The sequence below is a fragment of the Neolamprologus brichardi genome, chromosome 5 (genome assembly GCF_056152115.1).
Source record: "Neolamprologus brichardi isolate AB-2024 chromosome 5, ASM5615211v1, whole genome shotgun sequence".
NCBI lineage: Eukaryota > Metazoa > Chordata > Actinopteri > Cichliformes > Cichlidae > Neolamprologus > Neolamprologus brichardi.
The window spans coordinates 2,986,944-3,006,646 of NC_142108.1; the positions used below are offsets into that span (position 1 = coordinate 2,986,944).

At 47.8% G+C, this 19,703-nt stretch overlaps 2 protein-coding genes and 1 pseudogene across 5 annotated transcripts in view; all 3 read left to right on the forward strand.

Moving 5' to 3' along the window:
- Positions 1–19,703, forward strand: part of klhdc8a (kelch domain containing 8A) — a 70,291-nt gene that overhangs the window by 47,706 nt on the left and 2,882 nt on the right. For 3 of the 4 annotated variants that reach the window (XR_015719071.1, XR_015719070.1, XM_087841247.1), the window contains 2 exons: positions 17,031–17,132; positions 17,707–17,855. Coding sequence is in view for 2 of the 4 variants with exons in the window: in XM_087841247.1 (XP_087697373.1) it covers positions 17,031–17,132; positions 17,707–17,855 (251 nt within the window). In the remaining 2 variants the exon portion in view is untranslated. Of the gene's footprint in view, positions 1–17,030; positions 17,133–17,706; positions 17,856–18,025; positions 18,124–19,703 lie in introns of those variants that run through there. The other variant, XM_087841248.1, reaches the window with a different exon arrangement.
- LOC148102683 (uncharacterized) lies at positions 10,450–12,557 on the forward strand (annotated as a pseudogene).
- Positions 13,087–15,151, forward strand: LOC148102684 (uncharacterized). Its single transcript, XM_087841174.1, has 3 exons — positions 13,087–14,400; positions 14,671–15,028; positions 15,072–15,151. Exons 1-3 carry the CDS (start codon positions 13,096–13,098, stop codon positions 15,149–15,151), a joined length of 1,743 nt encoding a protein of 580 aa, XP_087697300.1. The 5' UTR covers positions 13,087–13,095.

Genomic DNA, 19,703 nt, shown 5'->3' on the forward strand with positions numbered 1-19,703 from the left:
AGGCGACTTTTGTTGTGATTTGGCGCTATATAAATAAAATTGAATTGAATTGAATTGAATTGAATTTTCAATGTATGTTCACAAACTTTTTATACAAACTTTAAATGAGGGATTGTTGCTTTTCTTATTATACTGCTTGTTGTTCAGCTGCCGCTCTTCATTTGCACTGGAATTATTGGCACCTCTTAATGATCGCCTTCTACAGACAAGCAGCAAAACCCATCTCTGCCTGTCTGTGAAACTTTCTTAGTGAATGCCATTGATGTGTTTTGTCCGTTAATAAAAATTAATCACAAAAGATTTTCGATTTTTACATTATTGTTTTTAAAAGTATACAGTCCGGAGTATGTACTAACACTGTGGTAATACATCTGCAAACTTTGTGACATCATTTTGAATTTCTAACAGAGTTTAACTTAAAAATATATAGAAGTAATTTTTACTTGGTGCGATGATCTGACAAACCAGAACATGCCTGGTTAGTTTATTTAGGTCCCTCAGTCAGAGAAACCCTTTTTAGCGCACAGCTGAAAAGAATATCATTCTTTTTCTTTTATCTTGTGGTAACTGTGAGAGCATGTAATCTCCTCCTTGAAAGAAATTGACGGTTTCAGCTGAAACAACAAAAACTGAATATCAGGAAAACCATAAATTTATAGAATTCACATAGTAGTATGGATGGCGTTTTTTGGTAGTCTTCTAATGTCCCGTTTTCACAAAGGCACCATGAGGTTGTTTCTATTTGCTCAATCAAACTCTGCCCAAAAAGCTGTCCTACGCATATCTATCACAATAACACTTTAATTTGTATGGTTGGTTAAAACAGAGCTTGAAAAAAACATTCCCCTTAGATACAAGGACGGGACTGAAAATCCTTTACAAAGCAGCCAATGTCCAAAGAAACACCTTCACAAAGCCTGTCTCAGAATTAATTAACCTCCACGTCTCCACATCTATGTATTTAATTTTCTTTTAAATTGCATCTATTTATTAGATTATATTGAAATGGATGAATGAAGAACTGTTTACTGGAAATAGTTTTGATGATCTGCAAATGATGATGCCCAAATTGTTGAAAAGTTTTATCCAAAATTCAAAACTTGAATCAAAGTTTTTATATTTTAATTGGTGAAGAGGTTTACAACAAAACCTAGCAAAAGAATATGAAATTCAATTCAGTTTTATTTATATCGCTCCAAATCAAAACAGTGGCCTTAATGCGCTTTATATATATATTAGGTAAAGATTCTAGAATTATACTGAGTAAATCATCTATAGCTAAAAATGTTTTTGAAGAAGAAAGCGCCATGTCTTGGTGACACTCTGAGTGAAACGACATATTTAAAGTGGAAAGGAGATAAGAGGACAGACTCCCAGTGGCTGACTGCTAGCTGACAACTAACAGTCAGGCGGTATCTGTCTATTAAAGTAATTCAATACACTACTCACTTATTTCCACATTACTCCATAACATGCTCTGCAATGCACTCTCATATAATGAAGAGTTAATAATATAAACCCAACACTACAATCCCAAACGCTAACACAAATCCCTATCCTAATGAGGACACATTTTTATATGTGATATACATATATTTTATAGTGTCTACAGAAAACCATTAAAAGCCGTTGAAGGCAGAACACACAGGCTTTGAAGGCTCCGGCTCCCAGGCTCAATTTAGTATTCGCTCAGCTTTAACATTCTTCTGGGATCTTTGTTAGCTTTGTGTTATCATGCTGTTTGTCCTCCCTGCACACAAACTGAAATCAGCTGATTGCAGCTAATTTCTGGAGGACCTCTGTGTCACAATTAAAATAATGGTAGCTGTAATGTAATTCAGTTACTTCGATACAGTAACTTGTTACATTACTGCATTACCGAAAAATGTAATGCATTCAAACATTACCTTCCATCCATCCTTCTCCTCTCATTTCCTGTCTTTATTTTACTTTTCAAAAGAGAAAAGAAATGCTAATTCCTACAGAGCAGAATGAAGACTGGAGGACTGAGCATCGCTTGTTTTCATAGCACTCAGAGGTTTCATCAAGCCTTCTACCCAAAAATAAAAATCATTATCTCGTTTTTGCAATTGCGTCCCTCTTCAATTAGACCCTGCTCTCTTACAAAGCAGTGATTAACATCAACCTCACCGTGCAGATAGCTGGTTTCTTTCCTTGCTTAATTCTGTGCACACTCCATGTCCCTAAACACAGTGACATGACTTATCCCTCTATCCAGCAAAGGCACCCCAGAGTAACAGGTGAACAAATTGAGAAGAGACCGGAAGGAGAAAAGGGAGAAGAAAAATCAATAAGTCATTTTAGACAGCTGGAAAAGCGGTCACACTTTGGGATCGGTCGAATGAAAGCCGAATAAAGCAGAACATGGGCGTGATAATGTTAATGTATGATAATGGGGAGAAAGTTTGCCTTATGTGTGACAGATAGAAGAGGAAAGATGAAAATAAAATAACTTCCAACACACACAAACACTTGATACTGATACAGGCACGCACACACACGCACACACACACGCACACACACACACACACACACACACACACACACAGCCATACCCCGTTTCTCCAATCTAATTTTGGTGGAGATGAGATGGGAGATGAGCTGCTGAGGGAGGGTTGGGGATGAGAAGCACTTTAAATTACAAGATCCAGAAACAGATTGCTTTATCATCCATCTGCAGCAGTATCTCTCCACACATACACACACACACCATGCAATCTGCTGTCACACAGTGATATTGTATTACTGTTCCATTTCATATTGCCAGTATTAAGACACACGCCTGTTAGCGAATGTCGCAATGTGGGCAAGACGCAACAAGTACAAAGGAAATGCAAAGAACGAAGCTGTGGCAAGAAAATTGCCTGAAAATGACACATTTTGGTTTTAGAAAAAATATTTAAGGTGTCAGTTCACCCAAATTCCACCCATGCGTTCTCTTCCACTTATCCTTTTCAGTCGCGGGGGTGGCTGGAGCCTATCCCAGCTGTCTTGGGGCGAGAGGGAGGGTACACCCTGGACAGGTCACCAGTCTGACACATAGACGACCATTCGCACTCACATTCACACCTATGGGCAATTTAGAGTTTCCAATGAACCTATCCCCACTAACTGCATGTCTTTGGACTGTGGGAGGAAGCTGGAGCACCTGGAGAGAATCCATGCAAACATGCAAACGGCACACAAAAACACCCCGTTCTGATGGTGGAGTTGAACTCAAGACCCTCTTGCTGTGAGGCAACCATGCTGCCTGAGTAATGTTGCACCCAAATTACTCAGGAAATATTTTTCCCACTTTCTTCAAGTGGTAACTCCTGATATGGGCAGTTTATTTTTCAAAGTTTAGGTTTTTCATGTTTTTTTGTTTAGTTTCCAAAGTAGTTGATTTCAGTGCTGTGCACCACAAAAAGAAAATTCCGTTCATGTCACTTTAACAGTGTTGCTAAGGGTAAAGGCCCAGGCTCATGTCTTAGAAACTGGACAAAAAGCTGTTTAAATATTTTGCAAGGGTCCTGGAGCTACTGGAGCAATTTTTCATGGAATTCAACTTGAAAAATATCCTCTAACTTAAGTTTATGTAGCATTCTTACAATCCCTGCTTGTGAGGCGATACTTGGCTGCAGTGCTGCTGGTGTTTGAACTTCAGCAGAGATGTGCTGAGGTGAGGTGCAGCTGATGATGGCGAGCTATCGGAGATCGTTTAACTGCAGCTCTATGAAACAGAATTGTTCAAATAAATGATTTGTGCAACGATACGCTAAACTAAAGGTGACAAACTCTCAGACTAACTCTTGAGGATGATTGGTTAAACATCCATTCCAAGATGCAATTAAAAAAATATCCAGATACCTTACAGAAACAAGACAATTTCCCAAAGAATTCCAGTCACCCTCCTGTCATCAGCTACACACTGCTAATACGAACCTGGACCCCATTTTGCCTTTAGGGCTCTCTTGCTGTGAGGCAACAGTCTTAACCACTGTGCAACCCAGTGAGGCTAACATGTTTTTAAAACCTATTAATAAGCAATACATTTTAACAGAATGATGAGCAGATGCCTCTCCAGTACGTTCTTTATACTATAGATTGACCCCAACGTTACGATCTAGAACTGCAGCAGGTTGTGGTAGTGCTTCTCCTGCTGTGCATTCCCATTGAGCTCCAGCGTCGGTCCCCTATTAACAGTGGCTCTCCAAAGGAAAAGGATGACTTCAGTTCAACACAAGAAACATTAACAGTACCAACCTGAATCTCATGTCTCCCTACTTTGGACGATGTAGAACTACATGGTTCGCAGCGACTGAGCTTTCAAAACAATTTGTTGCCCGGTGGTAAATCAATAGTGTTGTTGTGCTGGATGACTCGAGTCATCTTTCTTGTTTTTTTTTGCTTAATAGGACTTTGGTGAAATCCCGAGAGATTTAGCTTTAGAGAAAGAGAGTGAGTGAAAATAAAAGAGAGAGATGAGTGTCGGTGGTTAAGCAAGCTAGAAAGTGAACAGAGAGAGAGAGTGATGTTAACAAAAACAAAGTGATGAAATCGGAGAACAGAAAAAGAGATGCAGACAGATTTAATGTGGTTGTTATGTTTTTATAATCCTGCTAGTAAACACAGTTGTCACTACGTCAGTTGACTAATTTGTCTAATCTTTACCGATCTTCACTGAAGGGAAAAAGTTACTTTGGGTGGAAAAACAACATCTGTGGGCTTCTCAGCTTGCATATGAACCATCCAATCAGCTTTTCAGCTTCAGCTTTATTTATATCACATCAGTTGACAACAACTTTGTAAGGTGCCTGTTCACTTGGCAATGGTGGGGAGGAAGAACTCTCATTTGAAAGGAACTGAACCAAGGTCAGGGAGGCTCAGCCATCTGCCGTGGGTCAGTTAGAACGGTGAGGAGAGACGGTGGAAGGAGACAGAAAAGAGGACATAAAAAGAGCACTGAAATGAGATTAATATTTCTAGTAGTAGTAGGTGTGGCCTACACCTTTTTCTATGTTTGTTTGATTTCTACTGTCACTTATAAAATGTTATTAAATAGTACAGTTTATATAACAACGCTAAAACATTCTGAATGTCTTTGAATTAAAGTAGTTTGCATACTAATTGCAGTTTATATTCTGACTACACTCTAGCCTTGTGTCTATAGTATTTTGTATTGAATTTTATTTTATTTTTTGTTTAGTTTAGTTATTTATTTTCATTTATTTGTGTGTGGGGAACTCATAAAGTAAAAATGTCATTGCTAAGCACCACTGCTGTGCGGCATACATGACATTAAACCTCTTGATTCTTCCTAAATTAACCAAATAATAAGTCGAGATTTGTGCTTGAGTCTTCACCAATGGTAAAAGTTTAAATCTTCATTAAGCACAAGAGCTGTGAGCTACAGATAAACCTCAGCTGGTGTTTCAGTGCGACTGAAAATTTCAAATTCAGTTGCTTTTCTGTTACAAACCTTCAGCTGCAATAATGAATTCTGCTGCTTTTACTGCATCTAACAAAGCAACACTTTCCTTTGTTCTGCTAAAGCTCGTACAGCTCAGGCAACATGAACAATAACCACAAATGATGCAGTCCCCCCGAGACCTACTTATAACAAACGAACTCCCATGTTGTGACTGTGATTTATGTCCCGCTTGAGATAATTTAAAAAAACAGAAGGGACTAAAACATAACAAAGCAGATGGAATGAAGCAGAAATGAGAATAGAGCAAAAGTGGACTGGCTTCTTAGACCAGCTTGTAATTATTAGAAATGACAGAACATCATAGTGAGATACATTCTGTCCAAAAGGATCATCTCTGCGGTCAGCAGTCTGTAAGATTTCAAACGTGACACACGCAAGCTATCAAAGAGTGAGAACCAATCACCATCCCTTTCTAGTTTTAATCATGAGGGACAATTACAGAGGAGAGCCACAGACGAAATTACCACCACACAGACTACAAAGCCCAGTCTTCAGAGAATCGCTTCATCTCCTTCGTTCCATTGTCTCGCTCTCTCTCTATCTGAAATCCTCTCTCTGTGTTTTCTCTCTCGTTCTCGCCTCTTTATTCTCCTCTGCAGTCTCCCACCAGAGGAGAATAATGCATGCTGGTGTTTTCCCCGCATCCTACAAAGAAAATCTTGGCGTGAAGACTTGTGTAATCCCTCCAAAGCAAATAGGAACGAGGCCTGCAGTTGCAGCTCAGTCTCAAAGGATTGAACCGCAAGTCTGTAGAAGGATGTGTTGACACAGCTGTAATTTAAAGACAAAAACCCAGCCTGCAACACTGTAAGCGCTCTTTGAAAATCAGCTATTACTGTCTGAATTCTTTCTAGATTGATGTCTGTTTTTATGAATACAAATATAGAAGAAAACATCAAAGACGAGGTTATAGAACTGCCCTTTTGTGATGAAGTCTTTAACAGACGATGTAGTGCAGTGACGAGAGATATTTTTATTCAACCGCTAAAAAATAAAAAGCAGACACAGGAAATGCACTGTGCTCTGTAGTGGCTCGTTTTCTTTTCCTTTGGCCATTAATTGAAATTAGCCCAAGTTTTGTAAAGACGATTCACATATCACTACATGAGATTGTTTTGCTGTCATACAGCACTTTTGTTATATAATATTTCAAAATACATCCTACAGAAATGACCCAGTATTACTGGACTAAATTACCATCAATTACCAAAATAACTAATCTTCTTAAGGTTTAGTTTAATCAAAAGACTCTGTTGCTGCAGCTTAAACGTCGATGATTCAGAGCATACATCCAGAATCTTTCACAATGCAAAAATCAAGCAGTTTTTAGATATTGCTTTGGACAACTTCTGGGGAATCAGGTCAGGATATTTTCCACAACTGTCCTTTCTCACATGCAGCAAACAGCAGGAAATAATCTGCTTCAGATGTCTTTGCACTGGGAGGGTTGGTACAATACTAGAATATCAAACCCAGTACCAACACTTAGACTACTTGATGCCATTTTGACACCACAGGGGAAGAATGTTTTTTCTTAATACAAAGATAAAAATAGTAACTGGTCTGGATGTTATATGGCATTTTTCTACTTTCGCGGAGGACTCTTTTTACACCATGCCTCGTTCACCCAATCATACAAGCACTTTTTTATTTAAGTGTTGTCGATCTAACGTTCACACTTCAGTGATCGAAGAGCAACTTTGGGTTAGATTCTTGCCTGAGGATTCTCTGGCATGCTGCCACAGAGCAGCCAGGAATCAAACCACCAACTTTCCAATCACTGGATGACCTGCTCGACCTCCTGAATACAGCCAAACCACCAATAACAAGAATGTCAGTCACAGGACTGTACTTAAGTTGTCTGCCATAGTGCCAAAAAATACAGTAACATAAGTACAGCCCAAAAGAATAAAATAAAATAACAACAAATTGAAAAAACAATATTGTGAGGTTGTCAGAGGTTGTCCCGCGCTCGTCATGTCTCATTGCTGATCAAGTAGAGTTGGTAAGGCTGTCGTTAGTGGCTGGGAGAGCTTTTCCTGCCTCAATCACACTGTAGACACATATAACTGTATTATCCTGTTTGATGAACACTGTCTATTAATCGTACTACTTTAATAATAATAGATTGCTAGTGTGACTGTCAGTAATTACTGCCTACTGTTTATGTGTTTGTATGTCAGCTGGAGGAGGCAGAGGCGCCACTCTTGATATCAATACTGTTGCAAATAAGTATTTAATCCAGTAGCTGTTTTTAGTCGTGATTAGTACCTGAGTATCAATGGTTTCAGCAAGAAAGCTCAGTCAGGCTATTGAAATTTGCACTGACTTTGTACTGTAGAGCTGGAACACTAAAGCTCCATTAACATCTGATCCAAGTCTGTTGGACATTAGTGTTATGAAATGACTCACATACAACCTTAAAGCTGTGATTGTGTGTGAACATTTTTTAACAAGCAATTTGATAATAAGCGGTATAAAGAAGCTAAAGTAACATTGCTTGTCTGCTTATTATGCATCACATTATTCAACATTACAGCCATGTTTTGGTGGTCTAACCTGATTCCTGACTATAAATAACTTCTGGGATTTTTTGAATTGCACAGATGATGCTCAACACCAAGACAGGATTTTTTTGCTATGGAGAAAACAGAACAGAGTGGACGGCCAGCTGTGATCTCTGCTCTGTTCCCTTTAGTTTAACTTAACCAGGTTGGAAAGAGAAGCACGGCTCTTCATTACACACTGCTGCAACACACAGCAAGACTCGCCATCTGGCTTCTTATCTCGTTTTCATTCTCTACCTCTGTTTGTCGCTCTCGACCTTGTCTCTACCTCTTAAAAAGATTGAGTAGGAAGAAAGGGAGAGAGAGAGAAAGGAGAAAGAAAAATGTAGGAACAAGGCAATGCGGGAGAGAAGGTAAAGAAGGAGAATGGGAAAAAAAACAAGTGCAAAGAAAAAGCAGAGAGAGAAGAAAGGTGAGATAGACAAAGATAAAGTGTAAGACATTCCTTTTCTCTCCTGTTCTGTCTTTATCTTTTTAATTCTCCCTCGCTTTCCTTCACTCCCTAATGAAGTTATCTGTCTTCCTCTGTCACGGTTTTCTCCTGTCTGGGTTTTCTTCAGATAAACAAAGCTTGGCAGCAACAAAGCCTGAAAGTAAAATGAGAAGTTTTTGCAGAATCTGTTGGGGAAAGAGAAAGATTGTTTTCATGGCTGAATTTCCATTTCCTGTTACTATCAACTACACATTTTATCATCGTGAGTGCCGCAGATGTCACTTCCACGTGCCAACCACATCAGACAGCACTGAAGAAAACACTGTCCGTCTTGAGTTTTGGTGATTAAGGAGATTAAATTATAAAGTCTTTCCCACCTGTGACTTGTCTGATGATTTTAATGTTGTTACCAATATTTTAGGATTAAAGCTGCCAATAGCTGTTTGATGGTGGATAAGAAGTAGCGCTCAATTAACCCTGCACCTGCGTTCAATTCCCAGCAGTGAGGCTTCAGTTTTGAATGCAGTGGTGTTATTGACACACAAAAGAAATGTGTCCAGAATGCTGACTTTAAGTCATTTGATTACATGTAATTTTGTTACATAAGTAATAAGTGTCAAATCTAAAAAGCATCTGGTTAAATGGTCTGAATGGTTTGTATACATTCAGACTAGGGATGGGTACCGGTATCCGGTGCCATGATGGCACCGGTTCTGACATAAACGGTAGTAACCAGACCGAAAAGCAGCGCACATTTCGGTGCTTTATTTTCCTGAGCTGTGATGACTTTAGATTCTAGCCAATCATTTTACGTTTCCGAGGATAGTAGGCGGGTCCAGGTACGTACGCTCTTTTAGAGCAGAGCTACAGATTAAAAATGCCCAAGGCGAAGCGGTCAAAAGTCTGGCTGTACTTCACAGCAAAAGATGCAAACTCAGCAGCTGCAACAAGTGCTTTAAGGTGATACTGTGATACTGTCAAAGGAGGTAACACCTCGAATCCGATGAAACACCTGGCGACGCATAGCGTTTTTTTTTTAAAGCTGAGAAATGCACCGTATTTGATAGCTTGCTGCCAGACCTCACATCAAGCACATCTACTGCGGGTGTGGTGCCTGTTATCGGACCCAGAGTTTGCAACATCCCCCAAAAACCCGAAGAGGAGAGTCCTGGCCCCTAGCCCTGCCAGTGTAGCAGAAATGATGAGGATGATGATGCAGCAGCAGCCGTTCTTCTCTGCGTGAGTAGCTTAATGTTGTTCGTGTGTAATTTACGTTGAGTAGTTTAACCACGTTATTACATTAATGCATGTAAGGTGAACTAGCAAACATCATCATAGCTACATGCGGCTGTCTTCTTGTTTGATGGCAGATACTCCCTTCACCCTTGTCAGGGTTCTGGGTCTGAGCAACCCAGGGTCCCTGAGCAGTTATGGACTGGTTGTATTATATGTATATTTGGTGTTGCTGTCTCTCTTCTTCCTGTTTGCGGATGTGTGTGTTTCCACTTCAGGCCGGGTGGGTGTGGCCCTGCTGGTGGACTGGCCACACCCGAAGCCACACACCTGCTCCTGATCAGGCCTCGTCGGGGGAGCTACTTAAGAGAGTCTTGGAGCTCCCACCGACGCGGGATCATTTCGTGAGACTTCCCGTCAGTTCTCCAGTTGGTCTGTTTGTGAGTGTGAGCTTACCACGTGAACTGAGGGTACTAACTACTGCCTCTATTTTCCCAGGAAGGATTGCTGGACGAGAGGGCAGCAGACACAGAGTGCACTGGCACGAGGGAGCGGACACACGAGCACAAACACTGGGAGAAGACACGGAGTGGAAGTCGGGAGCACACGGGGATGTATTGTTGTGTGTACAGTTTTCACTGTAAATAAACGCACTGCTTGTACATAGAGCACCGCGCCTGGGTCCTCCTTCCCCACACCCCCCACGGTTTGCCACGCCAAACCGTGACAGAATGATCCCGCCAGGCATGGACCCAGCGGTCTCTGAGGAGAGGCTCAGGAGGGAGGTGATGGACAAGGTTTACCGCCTATGCGAGTTGTGGGGGGAGAAGCCCGCGGAAGGTTTGCGTCACGCCGTGGAGAGGCGGCTGCAAGAGACGCTGTTCAAATTCCCCTGGCTGGTGGACTCCCTCAATTCAGTAGTCCTGGACTTCCTGCTCTCAACTCTCCACCTTCACTCTCCTACTCAGGCTGCTCGCCAGCCCGGTCAGCTGGTGGATGCACAGCCTGACACGCCGGCCCCGACGTCTACCCGGAAACGACGTGCGCGCCGCCGGCGTTCCTCACCGCAGCCGACTTCCCGGACATCTCAAGAGCCGGCTGTGGTGAGTAATAAGGACACTTTTTCATTTCTCACCCCATTTGCTTCTTTGTTTTTAGTGGATGGTGACACCGCCGACGCTGCTGTAAGCCAGCCAACAGTGCAGCTAGCGTCTCCTCGTTCAGCGATCTCCACACCACTCAGCTCTTCACCATCTGTAACAGTGCCACCTGCTACGACGCCGCAGCCGGTGGAGCTCAGCGAGCGGGAGGAGCCCGCGCCGCAGCCGGTGGAGCTCAGCGAGCGGGAGGAGCCCGCGCCGCAGCCGGTGGAGCTCAGCGAGCGGGAGGAGCCCGCGCCGCAGCCGGTGGAGCTCAGCGAGCGGGAGGAGCCCGCGCCGCAGCCGGTGGAGCTCAGCGAGCGGGAGGAGCCCGCGCCGCAGCCGGTGGAGCTCAGCGAGCGGGAGGAGCCCGCGCCGCAGCCGGTGGAGCTCAGCGAGCGGGAGGAGCCCGCGCCGCAGCCGGTGGAGCTCAGCGAGCGGGAGGAGCCCGCGCCGCAGCCGGTGGAGCTCAGCGAGCGGGAGGAGCCCGCGCCGCAGCCGGTGGAGCTCAGCGAGCGGGAGGAGCCAGCGCCGCTGCCGGAGGGACCTCCACGTCTAGCGCGCCCTCCACGCCGTCCACATCCAGCGCGTCCACGTCAGCGACCAGCGCGCCACCGGCCATGTACCACATCTCGCTGTTGCTCACCGGAGCAGCGCCACCGGACCCGGGGCAAGCCGCCGGAGGAGCAGCTCAGCGAGCCGGTGGTGCCAGCGCCGCTAGCTGAGGAGCGCGGCAAGCCGGAGGGGGCCGAGCTGGAGCTCAGTGAGCGGAGGGAGTGGGACGAGCCGGAGCAACCCGCGCCGCAGCCTGAGCTGGAGCTCAGCAAGCCTGAGGAGCTCAGCGGGCAGGAGGAACCCGTGCTGCCCACGCAAGACCTTGGAGAGCCGGAGGGGTCAGCACGTCCGCGACCCGCACGACCGCAACCAGCACGTCGTAGATCAGGTGCCACACCTCGCGGTTGCTCGTCGGAGCCACGCCGCCGCCACCGGACCCGTGGCCGCCCACCGCAGCTGCCACGCCGCCGCCACCGGACCCGTGGCCGCCCACCGCAGCTGCCACGCCGCCGCCACCGGACCCGTGGCCGCCCACCGCAGCTGCCACGCCGCTGCCACCGGACCCGTGGAAGCCCGTCGCTGCTGCCACGCTGTCGTCACCGGACCCGTGGCCGCCTGCCGGGACCGTTTCGCAGCGGCTGCCGGACGCATATCCGCCTGCCGCAGCAGCAACGCCACCGCCGGACCCGTGGCCGCCCGCCGGAGTTGCAGCGCCGCCGCCGCCAGATCCGTGGCAGGCCACCAGAACCGTTTCGCCGCCGCCACCGGACCCGTGGCAGGCCGCCGGAGCTGCTGCGTTTCCATCAAGGGGTTAGAGGTAGGCCACCTGAACTGTTTTGCCGCCACTGCCTAACCCACAGCAGGTCCCGCTTGTTTTGCCGTCCTGCGGGTCGGCCGCCAGAACTATGTTTGCTGCCACTGGACCGGGGGATTGGACTGAACTGTGTTTTTCTTTTGTTGCTTTGTGGTGGCTATTTGGCGGAGAGGTTTTGGGGCCCTCCGTCCTGGACCCCCCGCCACCCGCCCTGGGTTGGTTGGGCTGTGGTTTTGTTTTTGTTTTGGGGTCGTCGGGTGCCGACCCTTAGAGGGGGGGTACTGTCAGGGTTCTGGGTCTGAGCAACCCAGGGTCCCTGAGCAGTTATGGACTGGTTGTATTATATGTATATTTGGTGTTGCTGTCTCTCTTCTTCCTGTTTGCGGATGTGTGTGTTTCCACTTCAGGCCGGGTGGGTGTGGCCCTGCTGGTGGACTGGCCACACCCGAAGCCACACACCTGCTCCTGATCAGGCCTCGTCGGGGGAGCTACTTAAGAGAGTCTTGGAGCTCCCACCGACGCGGGATCATTTCGTGAGACTTCCCGTCAGTTCTCCAGTTGGTCTGTTTGTGAGTGTGAGCTTACCACGTGAACTGAGGGTACTAACTACTGCCTCTATTTTCCCAGGAAGGATTGCTGGACGAGAGGGCAGCAGACACAGAGTGCACTGGCACGAGGGAGCGGACACACGAGCACAAACACTGGGAGAAGACACGGAGTGGAAGTCGGGAGCACACGGGGATGTATTGTTGTGTGTACAGTTTTCACTGTAAATAAACGCACTGCTTGTACATAGAGCACCGCGCCTGGGTCCTCCTTCCCCACACCCCCCACGGTTTGCCACGCCAAACCGTGACAGAATGATCCCGCCAGGCATGGACCCAGCGGTCTCTGAGGAGAGGCTCAGGAGGGAGGTGATGGACAAGGTTTACCGCCTATGCGAGTTGTGGGGGGAGAAGCCCGCGGAAGGTTTGCGTCACGCCGTGGAGAGGCGGCTGCAAGAGACGCTGTTCAAATTCCCCTGGCTGGTGGACTCCCTCAATTCAGTAGTCCTGGACTTCCTGCTCTCAACTCTCCACCTTCACTCTCCTACTCAGGCTGCTCGCCAGCCCGGTCAGCTGGTGGATGCACAGCCTGACACGCCGGCCCCGACGTCTACCCGGAAACGACGTGCGCGCCGCCGGCGTTCCTCACCGCAGCCGACTTCCCGGACATCTCAAGAGCCGGCTGTGGTGAGTAATAAGGACACTTTTTCATTTCTCACCCCATTTGCTTCTTTGTTTTTAGTGGATGGTGACACCGCCGACGCTGCTGTAAGCCAGCCAACAGTGCAGCTAGCGTCTCCTCGTTCAGCGATCTCCACACCACTCAGCTCTTCACCATCTGTAACAGTGCCACCTGCTACGACGCCGCAGCCGGTGGAGCTCAGCGAGCGGGAGGAGCCCGCGCCGCAGCCGGTGGAGCTCAGCGAGCGGGAGGAGCCCGCGCCGCAGCCGGTGGAGCTCAGCGAGCGGGAGGAGCCCGCGCCGCAGCCGGTGGAGCTCAGCGAGCGGGAGGAGCCCGCGCCGCAGCCGGTGGAGCTCAGCGAGCGGGAGGAGCCCGCGCCGCAGCCGGTGGAGCTCAGCGAGCGGGAGGAGCCCGCGCCGCAGCCGGTGGAGCTCAGCGAGCGGGAGGAGCCCGCGCCGCAGCCGGTGGAGCTCAGCGAGCGGGAGGAGCCCGCGCCGCAGCCGGTGGAGCTCAGCGAGCGGGAGGAGCCCGCGCCGCAGCCGGTGGAGCTCAGCGAGCGGGAGGAGCCCGCGCCGCAGCCGGTGGAGCTCAGCGAGCGGGAGGAGCCCGCGCCGCAGCCGGTGGAGCTCAGCGAGCGGGAGGAGCCCGCGCCGCAGCCGGTGGAGCTCAGCGAGCGGGAGGAGCCCGCGCCGCAGCCGGTGGAGCTCAGCGAGCGGGAGGAGCCCGCGCCGCAGCCGGTGGAGCTCAGCGAGCGGGAGGAGCCAGCGCCGCTGCCGGAGGGACCTCCACGTCTAGCGCGCCCTCCACGCCGTCCACATCCAGCGCGTCCACGTCAGCGACCAGCGCGCCACCGGCCATGTACCACATCTCGCTGTTGCTCACCGGAGCAGCGCCACCGGACCCGGGGCAAGCCGCCGGAGGAGCAGCTCAGCGAGCCGGTGGTGCCAGCGCCGCTAGCTGAGGAGCGCGGCAAGCCGGAGGGGGCCGAGCTGGAGCTCAGTGAGCGGAGGGAGTGGGACGAGCCGGAGCAACCCGCGCCGCAGCCTGAGCTGGAGCTCAGCAAGCCTGAGGAGCTCAGCGGGCAGGAGGAACCCGTGCTGCCCACGCAAGACCTTGGAGAGCCGGAGGGGTCAGCACGTCCGCGACCCGCACGACCGCAACCAGCACGTCGTAGATCAGGTGCCACACCTCGCGGTTGCTCGTCGGAGCCACGCCGCCGCCACCGGACCCGTGGCCGCCCACCGCAGCTGCCACGCCGCCGCCACCGGACCCGTGGCCGCCCACCGCAGCTGCCACGCCGCTGCCACCGGACCCGTGGAAGCCCGTCGCTGCTGCCACGCTGTCGTCACCGGACCCGTGGCCGCCTGCCGGGACCGTTTCGCAGCGGCTGCCGGACGCATATCCGCCTGCCGCAGCAGCAACGCCACCGCCGGACCCGTGGCCGCCCGCCGGAGTTGCAGCGCCGCCGCCGCCAGATCCGTGGCAGGCCACCAGAACCGTTTCGCCGCCGCCACCGGACCCGTGGCAGGCCGCCGGAGCTGCTGCGTTTCCATCAAGGGGTTAGAGGTAGGCCACCTGAACTGTTTTGCCGCCACTGCCTAACCCACAGCAGGTCCCGCTTGTTTTGCCGTCCTGCGGGTCGGCCGCCAGAACTATGTTTGCTGCCACTGGACCGGGGGATTGGACTGAACTGTGTTTTTCTTTTGTTGCTTTGTGGTGGCTATTTGGCGGAGAGGTTTTGGGGCCCTCCGTCCTGGACCCCCCGCCACCCGCCCTGGGTTGGTTGGGCTGTGGTTTTGTTTTTGTTTTGGGGTCGTCGGGTGCCGACCCTTAGAGGGGGGGTACTGTCAGGGTTCTGGGTCTGAGCAACCCAGGGTCCCTGAGCAGTTATGGACTGGTTGTATTATATGTATATTTGGTGTTGCTGTCTCTCTTCTTCCTGTTTGCGGATGTGTGTGTTTCCACTTCAGGCCGGGTGGGTGTGGCCCTGCTGGTGGACTGGCCACACCCGAAGCCACACACCTGCTCCTGATCAGGCCTCGTCGGGGGAGCTACTTAAGAGAGTCTTGGAGCTCCCACCGACGCGGGATCATTTCGTGAGACTTCCCGTCAGTTCTCCAGTTGGTCTGTTTGTGAGTGTGAGCTTACCACGTGAACTGAGGGTACTAACTACTGCCTCTATTTTCCCAGGAAGGATTGCTGGACGAGAGGGCAGCAGACACAGAGTGCACTGGCACGAGGGAGCGGACACACGAGCACAAACACTGGGAGAAGACACGGAGTGGAAGTCGGGAGCACACGGGGATGTATTGTTGTGTGTACAGTTTTCACTGTAAATAAACGCACTGCTTGTACATAGAGCACCGCGCCTGGGTCCTCCTTCCCCACACCCCCCACGGTTTGCCACGCCAAACCGTGACAACCCTGGACAAAAAGACTAAAATGACCAAAGAAAAAGTGGAAAACAGCTAAACATGAGAGGTTTTTGGACAAAGTTTATGTTTTTTCCATTGTTTAAGCACTGCTTCCAGCCAAAAGTGATACCATATATGCCCCATAGCTGCAGAAAAGGCTAACATTGTTATCTTTTTACAAAAAAACAGCTGAACATGAGAGGTTTTTGGACCAATTTTGTGTTCTCCATTCTTTAAGCACCGGTTCGAGCACCGTTTAAGCACCGGCACCGTTTCAAAAGTACCGGTTTGGCACCGGTATCGGATAACCTAAATGATACCCATCCCTAATTCAGACCATACCAACCACAATTATAAATATGTGTAGATGGTAAATGGACTGATTCTTATATAGCGCTTTTCTACTCACTGCATGCCATATCACTGTTTTCAGTGCTTTCCGACTAACATTCATACTCCGATGGAAGCATTGGAGAGCAACTTGGAGTTAGTTTCTTGCCCAAGGATATTTGGCATACAGGCAGGGAGCTAGGGATGGACCCACCAATGTTCCAATCAGCAGATGACCTGCTCCACCAACCTCCTGAGCTACAGCCCGATAAGGCCTCCTAGATGCACTGAGGACTGAAGCAGAACAAAGTCTCCCAGCAATTTGAAAGCTTGGCAACATACCTTACAAACTCTGCAGTGAAATATGATGATATGACAGGTTGCTGTCGAGTGGATGTTGGAGCTTTGAATTACTGCATGTGGTTCCCTAAAGGAGTATTCTCAAAATCTGAGACAATGTTTCCGGCAGCGTCAGCCCAAATGATAAATGTTTTTTCTTTTTGACTTTTTCAGTGTCCTAACACACATTCAACTAGACTCCCTCCCAACATTATTTTGACCCTCCTTTTCTCCCTTCCTGTACTTTGAATTTGTTATAACCTTTTTCTGTCCTTGCCTGTGTGTGTGTGATCCTTGTCCTGGCTGCAGCTGCCTTGTGGGTGACCCGTTTGGGTAGGTCATCCTCTGAAAACTCAGCAGCATCCTATCTCGCTGAAGGTGGATTACGGTGCCACCAGACTTCACCTCATCTACTTTATAAGCTTGTGCACACACACAAACATGCTCACCCCAGCTGTCGCTTGTTATCCTTTCCCTTTTTTCAGGCACCTGGCTGAAGTCAGAGGAGACCGTGGCGATGAAAACAAAGAGAGCTGACTTTGCTGCTGCCTTCCTGCGTGGACGGATGGTGGTTGCAGGAGGACTTGGTAAGAGAGATGAACTGCAAACTAATTTCTGCTGATCAGCTTGATTGAAAAAGCTACACACAAGGACTTGATGATTTGTAATCACTTTTTACTGCCTGAACACTTTGGATTGCTGGGCTTTAGATAGTCTGAATAAATTATCAGTGGCAGTTTTGTTAACTAAGCAAAATCCTGAAACTTCTCTGTAAACATGAGTTTCCCCCTGAGAAATCTCCTGCACACCAGCAAGTATGACAAGGCCTCACAAGCAAGTTCAAACATTTGATACATTTTACTGTAACAATCAAGAGAAGATTAGTATTAGTATTAGCATTTGCAGTAATGTATACTGTAATTTACACTAGCATGGCTCTCTTGTGGGCCAAATACCAGGACAGCAGTAAGAACAACACAGTACAGAGCAGCCATCAGTGACACAGATAAGACATTCAGTCAGAAACAGAATGAAAGGACATGTTGGGATGGACGTGGGTTGCAGACTAAATACATTTTAGTCTTAGCTTTGTAAACTGGATGTCAGGACTAGAATAAAGCATAGAGATTATTCGCTGAGCTGTTCTTCTCCATTCTTTAGGTCATGAGCCTTCAGCACTAGACACTGTGGAGGCCTTTCATGCTCAGAAGAAGAAGTGGGAAAGGTTGGCTCCGATGAACTTCCCCAGATGTTCCGCTTCTTCTATCGTCATCAGAGACCGCCTCCTGGTAGTGGGAGGAGTCAACCAGGTACACTTAGTATAAGTGGAAGGGTTATGTATAGTCTGTAGAGTAAACCAGAGAATAGTTGCATTACCTCACTGCTGAACAATCAGGACAGCTGTTGGTATCCATAGTGACAGATGCTGTCTCTCATAAGCAACCCACAGTTCACCTGTTTATTTGTTTCTAAACCTCAGCGAGCAGCTGTGATTTCATGCCGAGCGGCACTCTGTGGTGAAGGACTAGTGAGGAGTAATACGTTCTGAAAAGGACCTTAACAGTCTGACTACCTGCTCACTGCACATCTGTCCCATTGAGATAGAGCCTCTGCTGATCTGAGCCTGCTTTACACAAAGTAGCTGTAAGTGGGCTGAAAATAACATACTTAACTATCCAGTTAAAAAGATCTTTATTTGCACATCCATGCATTCTTCTTCTTGTCAAAACTTGGTGACTACATTACCCACAATGCAGCCATATTTTTTTGCTTTTCCTTCTCCAGTGGCATCACCTGAGGACATTTGTCAGACTTCACGCAGCTCCCTCTGGGACCTCAAATGACTTTTTACAAAGTTTTTCCACACATGCAGTAGTACTCCTTGTTACCTGTAAACAGACTTTGATGTGTAAAAGCTCTGGAGTTTCCCTTCGAGCGCACTTTATAAAAAGCCTTTTTTGAAGTAATGTGAACAGAAAAACAAGCAGGTCTCTGTTGTGTGTCAGGTTCTGAATTCAAATCCACAAACAGCAGCAAAAGCTCCCCTGGCAGGAACTCCACTGCTTAAATAGTGAAAGCAGAATTATACTATTTAATATCAGGTTCATAGTGAACGAGCTCACTGCCTTAGAGGCCTGGAGACCAGCCAAATACAATCCCTCATCTGATTGCTTTGGTTGTTATAAGACTGCAGTGTTAACTTGTAGTTTGCATGAAAGATGCAGACCGGACTCACCTTTTACTCTTCAAGCTGTTTTGGAACTTGAAGATGTTTGACACACGATGGAAACAGAGCATGTTGAACTTCACTGTAAAAGTAACAAAGCAAAACCAACATTTTTCACTGCAGATCATTTATCTGAATTTCAGGAGCTGGGCTGCCCTCCAAACACTCTACTTCGAATGATGCATCTATTAATTAACGTCCATTTATTTTTGTTTCACTGCTCCATCCTCCCTCCCCCTCTTCTCTGATGTCACCATCTCAGAGGTATTGGAGGATTTGTCCACATTTGGGGTCGGGATCCTCGGTAGTGAAAAGGTTGACCCACCTCTAGGCCTGTGTGACTGGGGCCTAACTCTGTATTTAACAAGGAAAAGGTTTCGTTTTCAAACACCACAAATCTATTAAGCGCAGCATGCATTTAAATGTAGTTTTAGTTTAGAGGCGTTATATTACATCACGTACTCCACTAGTGTTTATTTCAGTTTTAAATAATCTCTCTGAGAATATATGTAGACTCCAAATCATTCAACCTCTGTTAATATGAGTAAGAAAACTGTATTAGCTGATAATAAGCAAATGTACACTGCACATTAATGGGAACCATTTGTCAGTGGAGCAGATTGTGAGATTCCGTATTCAGCATTTTTCCAATTATTTCCAATTAAACAGCAGTGCAGTGTTTTTCCTGCGTAGAGAAAGAACTAAAAGATGTTTTAGCAGAACAAAAACCACCAACACAGTCTTTTTAATAACCAGGTTTTTTAATTGTACTCTTGATGTATCCAAGTATAAAAGACAGCGAGACACATAGAACTGTTAAATAAAGTAATACACTCACTGATCGACGCAAAATGACTGACATGCATGCGCAGTCACGCTCCCGCCAGCCCCATCGGAAGGCTGAGTCCGATCTGGAAAAAGGCCAGAGTAT

Bases quoted from the DNA above. Each gene is read 5' to 3' on its own strand.
- LOC148102684 (XM_087841174.1), top strand. From the start codon at position 13,096: ATGATCCCGCCAGGCATGGACCCAGCGGTCTCTGAGGAGAGGCTCAGG. The intron at 14,401-14,670 runs GTGGTGCCAGCG...TGCTCGTCGGAG, and splicing joins AGGAGCAGCTCAGCGAGCCG to CCACGCCGCCGCCACCGGAC. The intron at 15,029-15,071 runs GTAGGCCACCTG...CCTAACCCACAG, and splicing joins TTTCCATCAAGGGGTTAGAG to CAGGTCCCGCTTGTTTTGCC.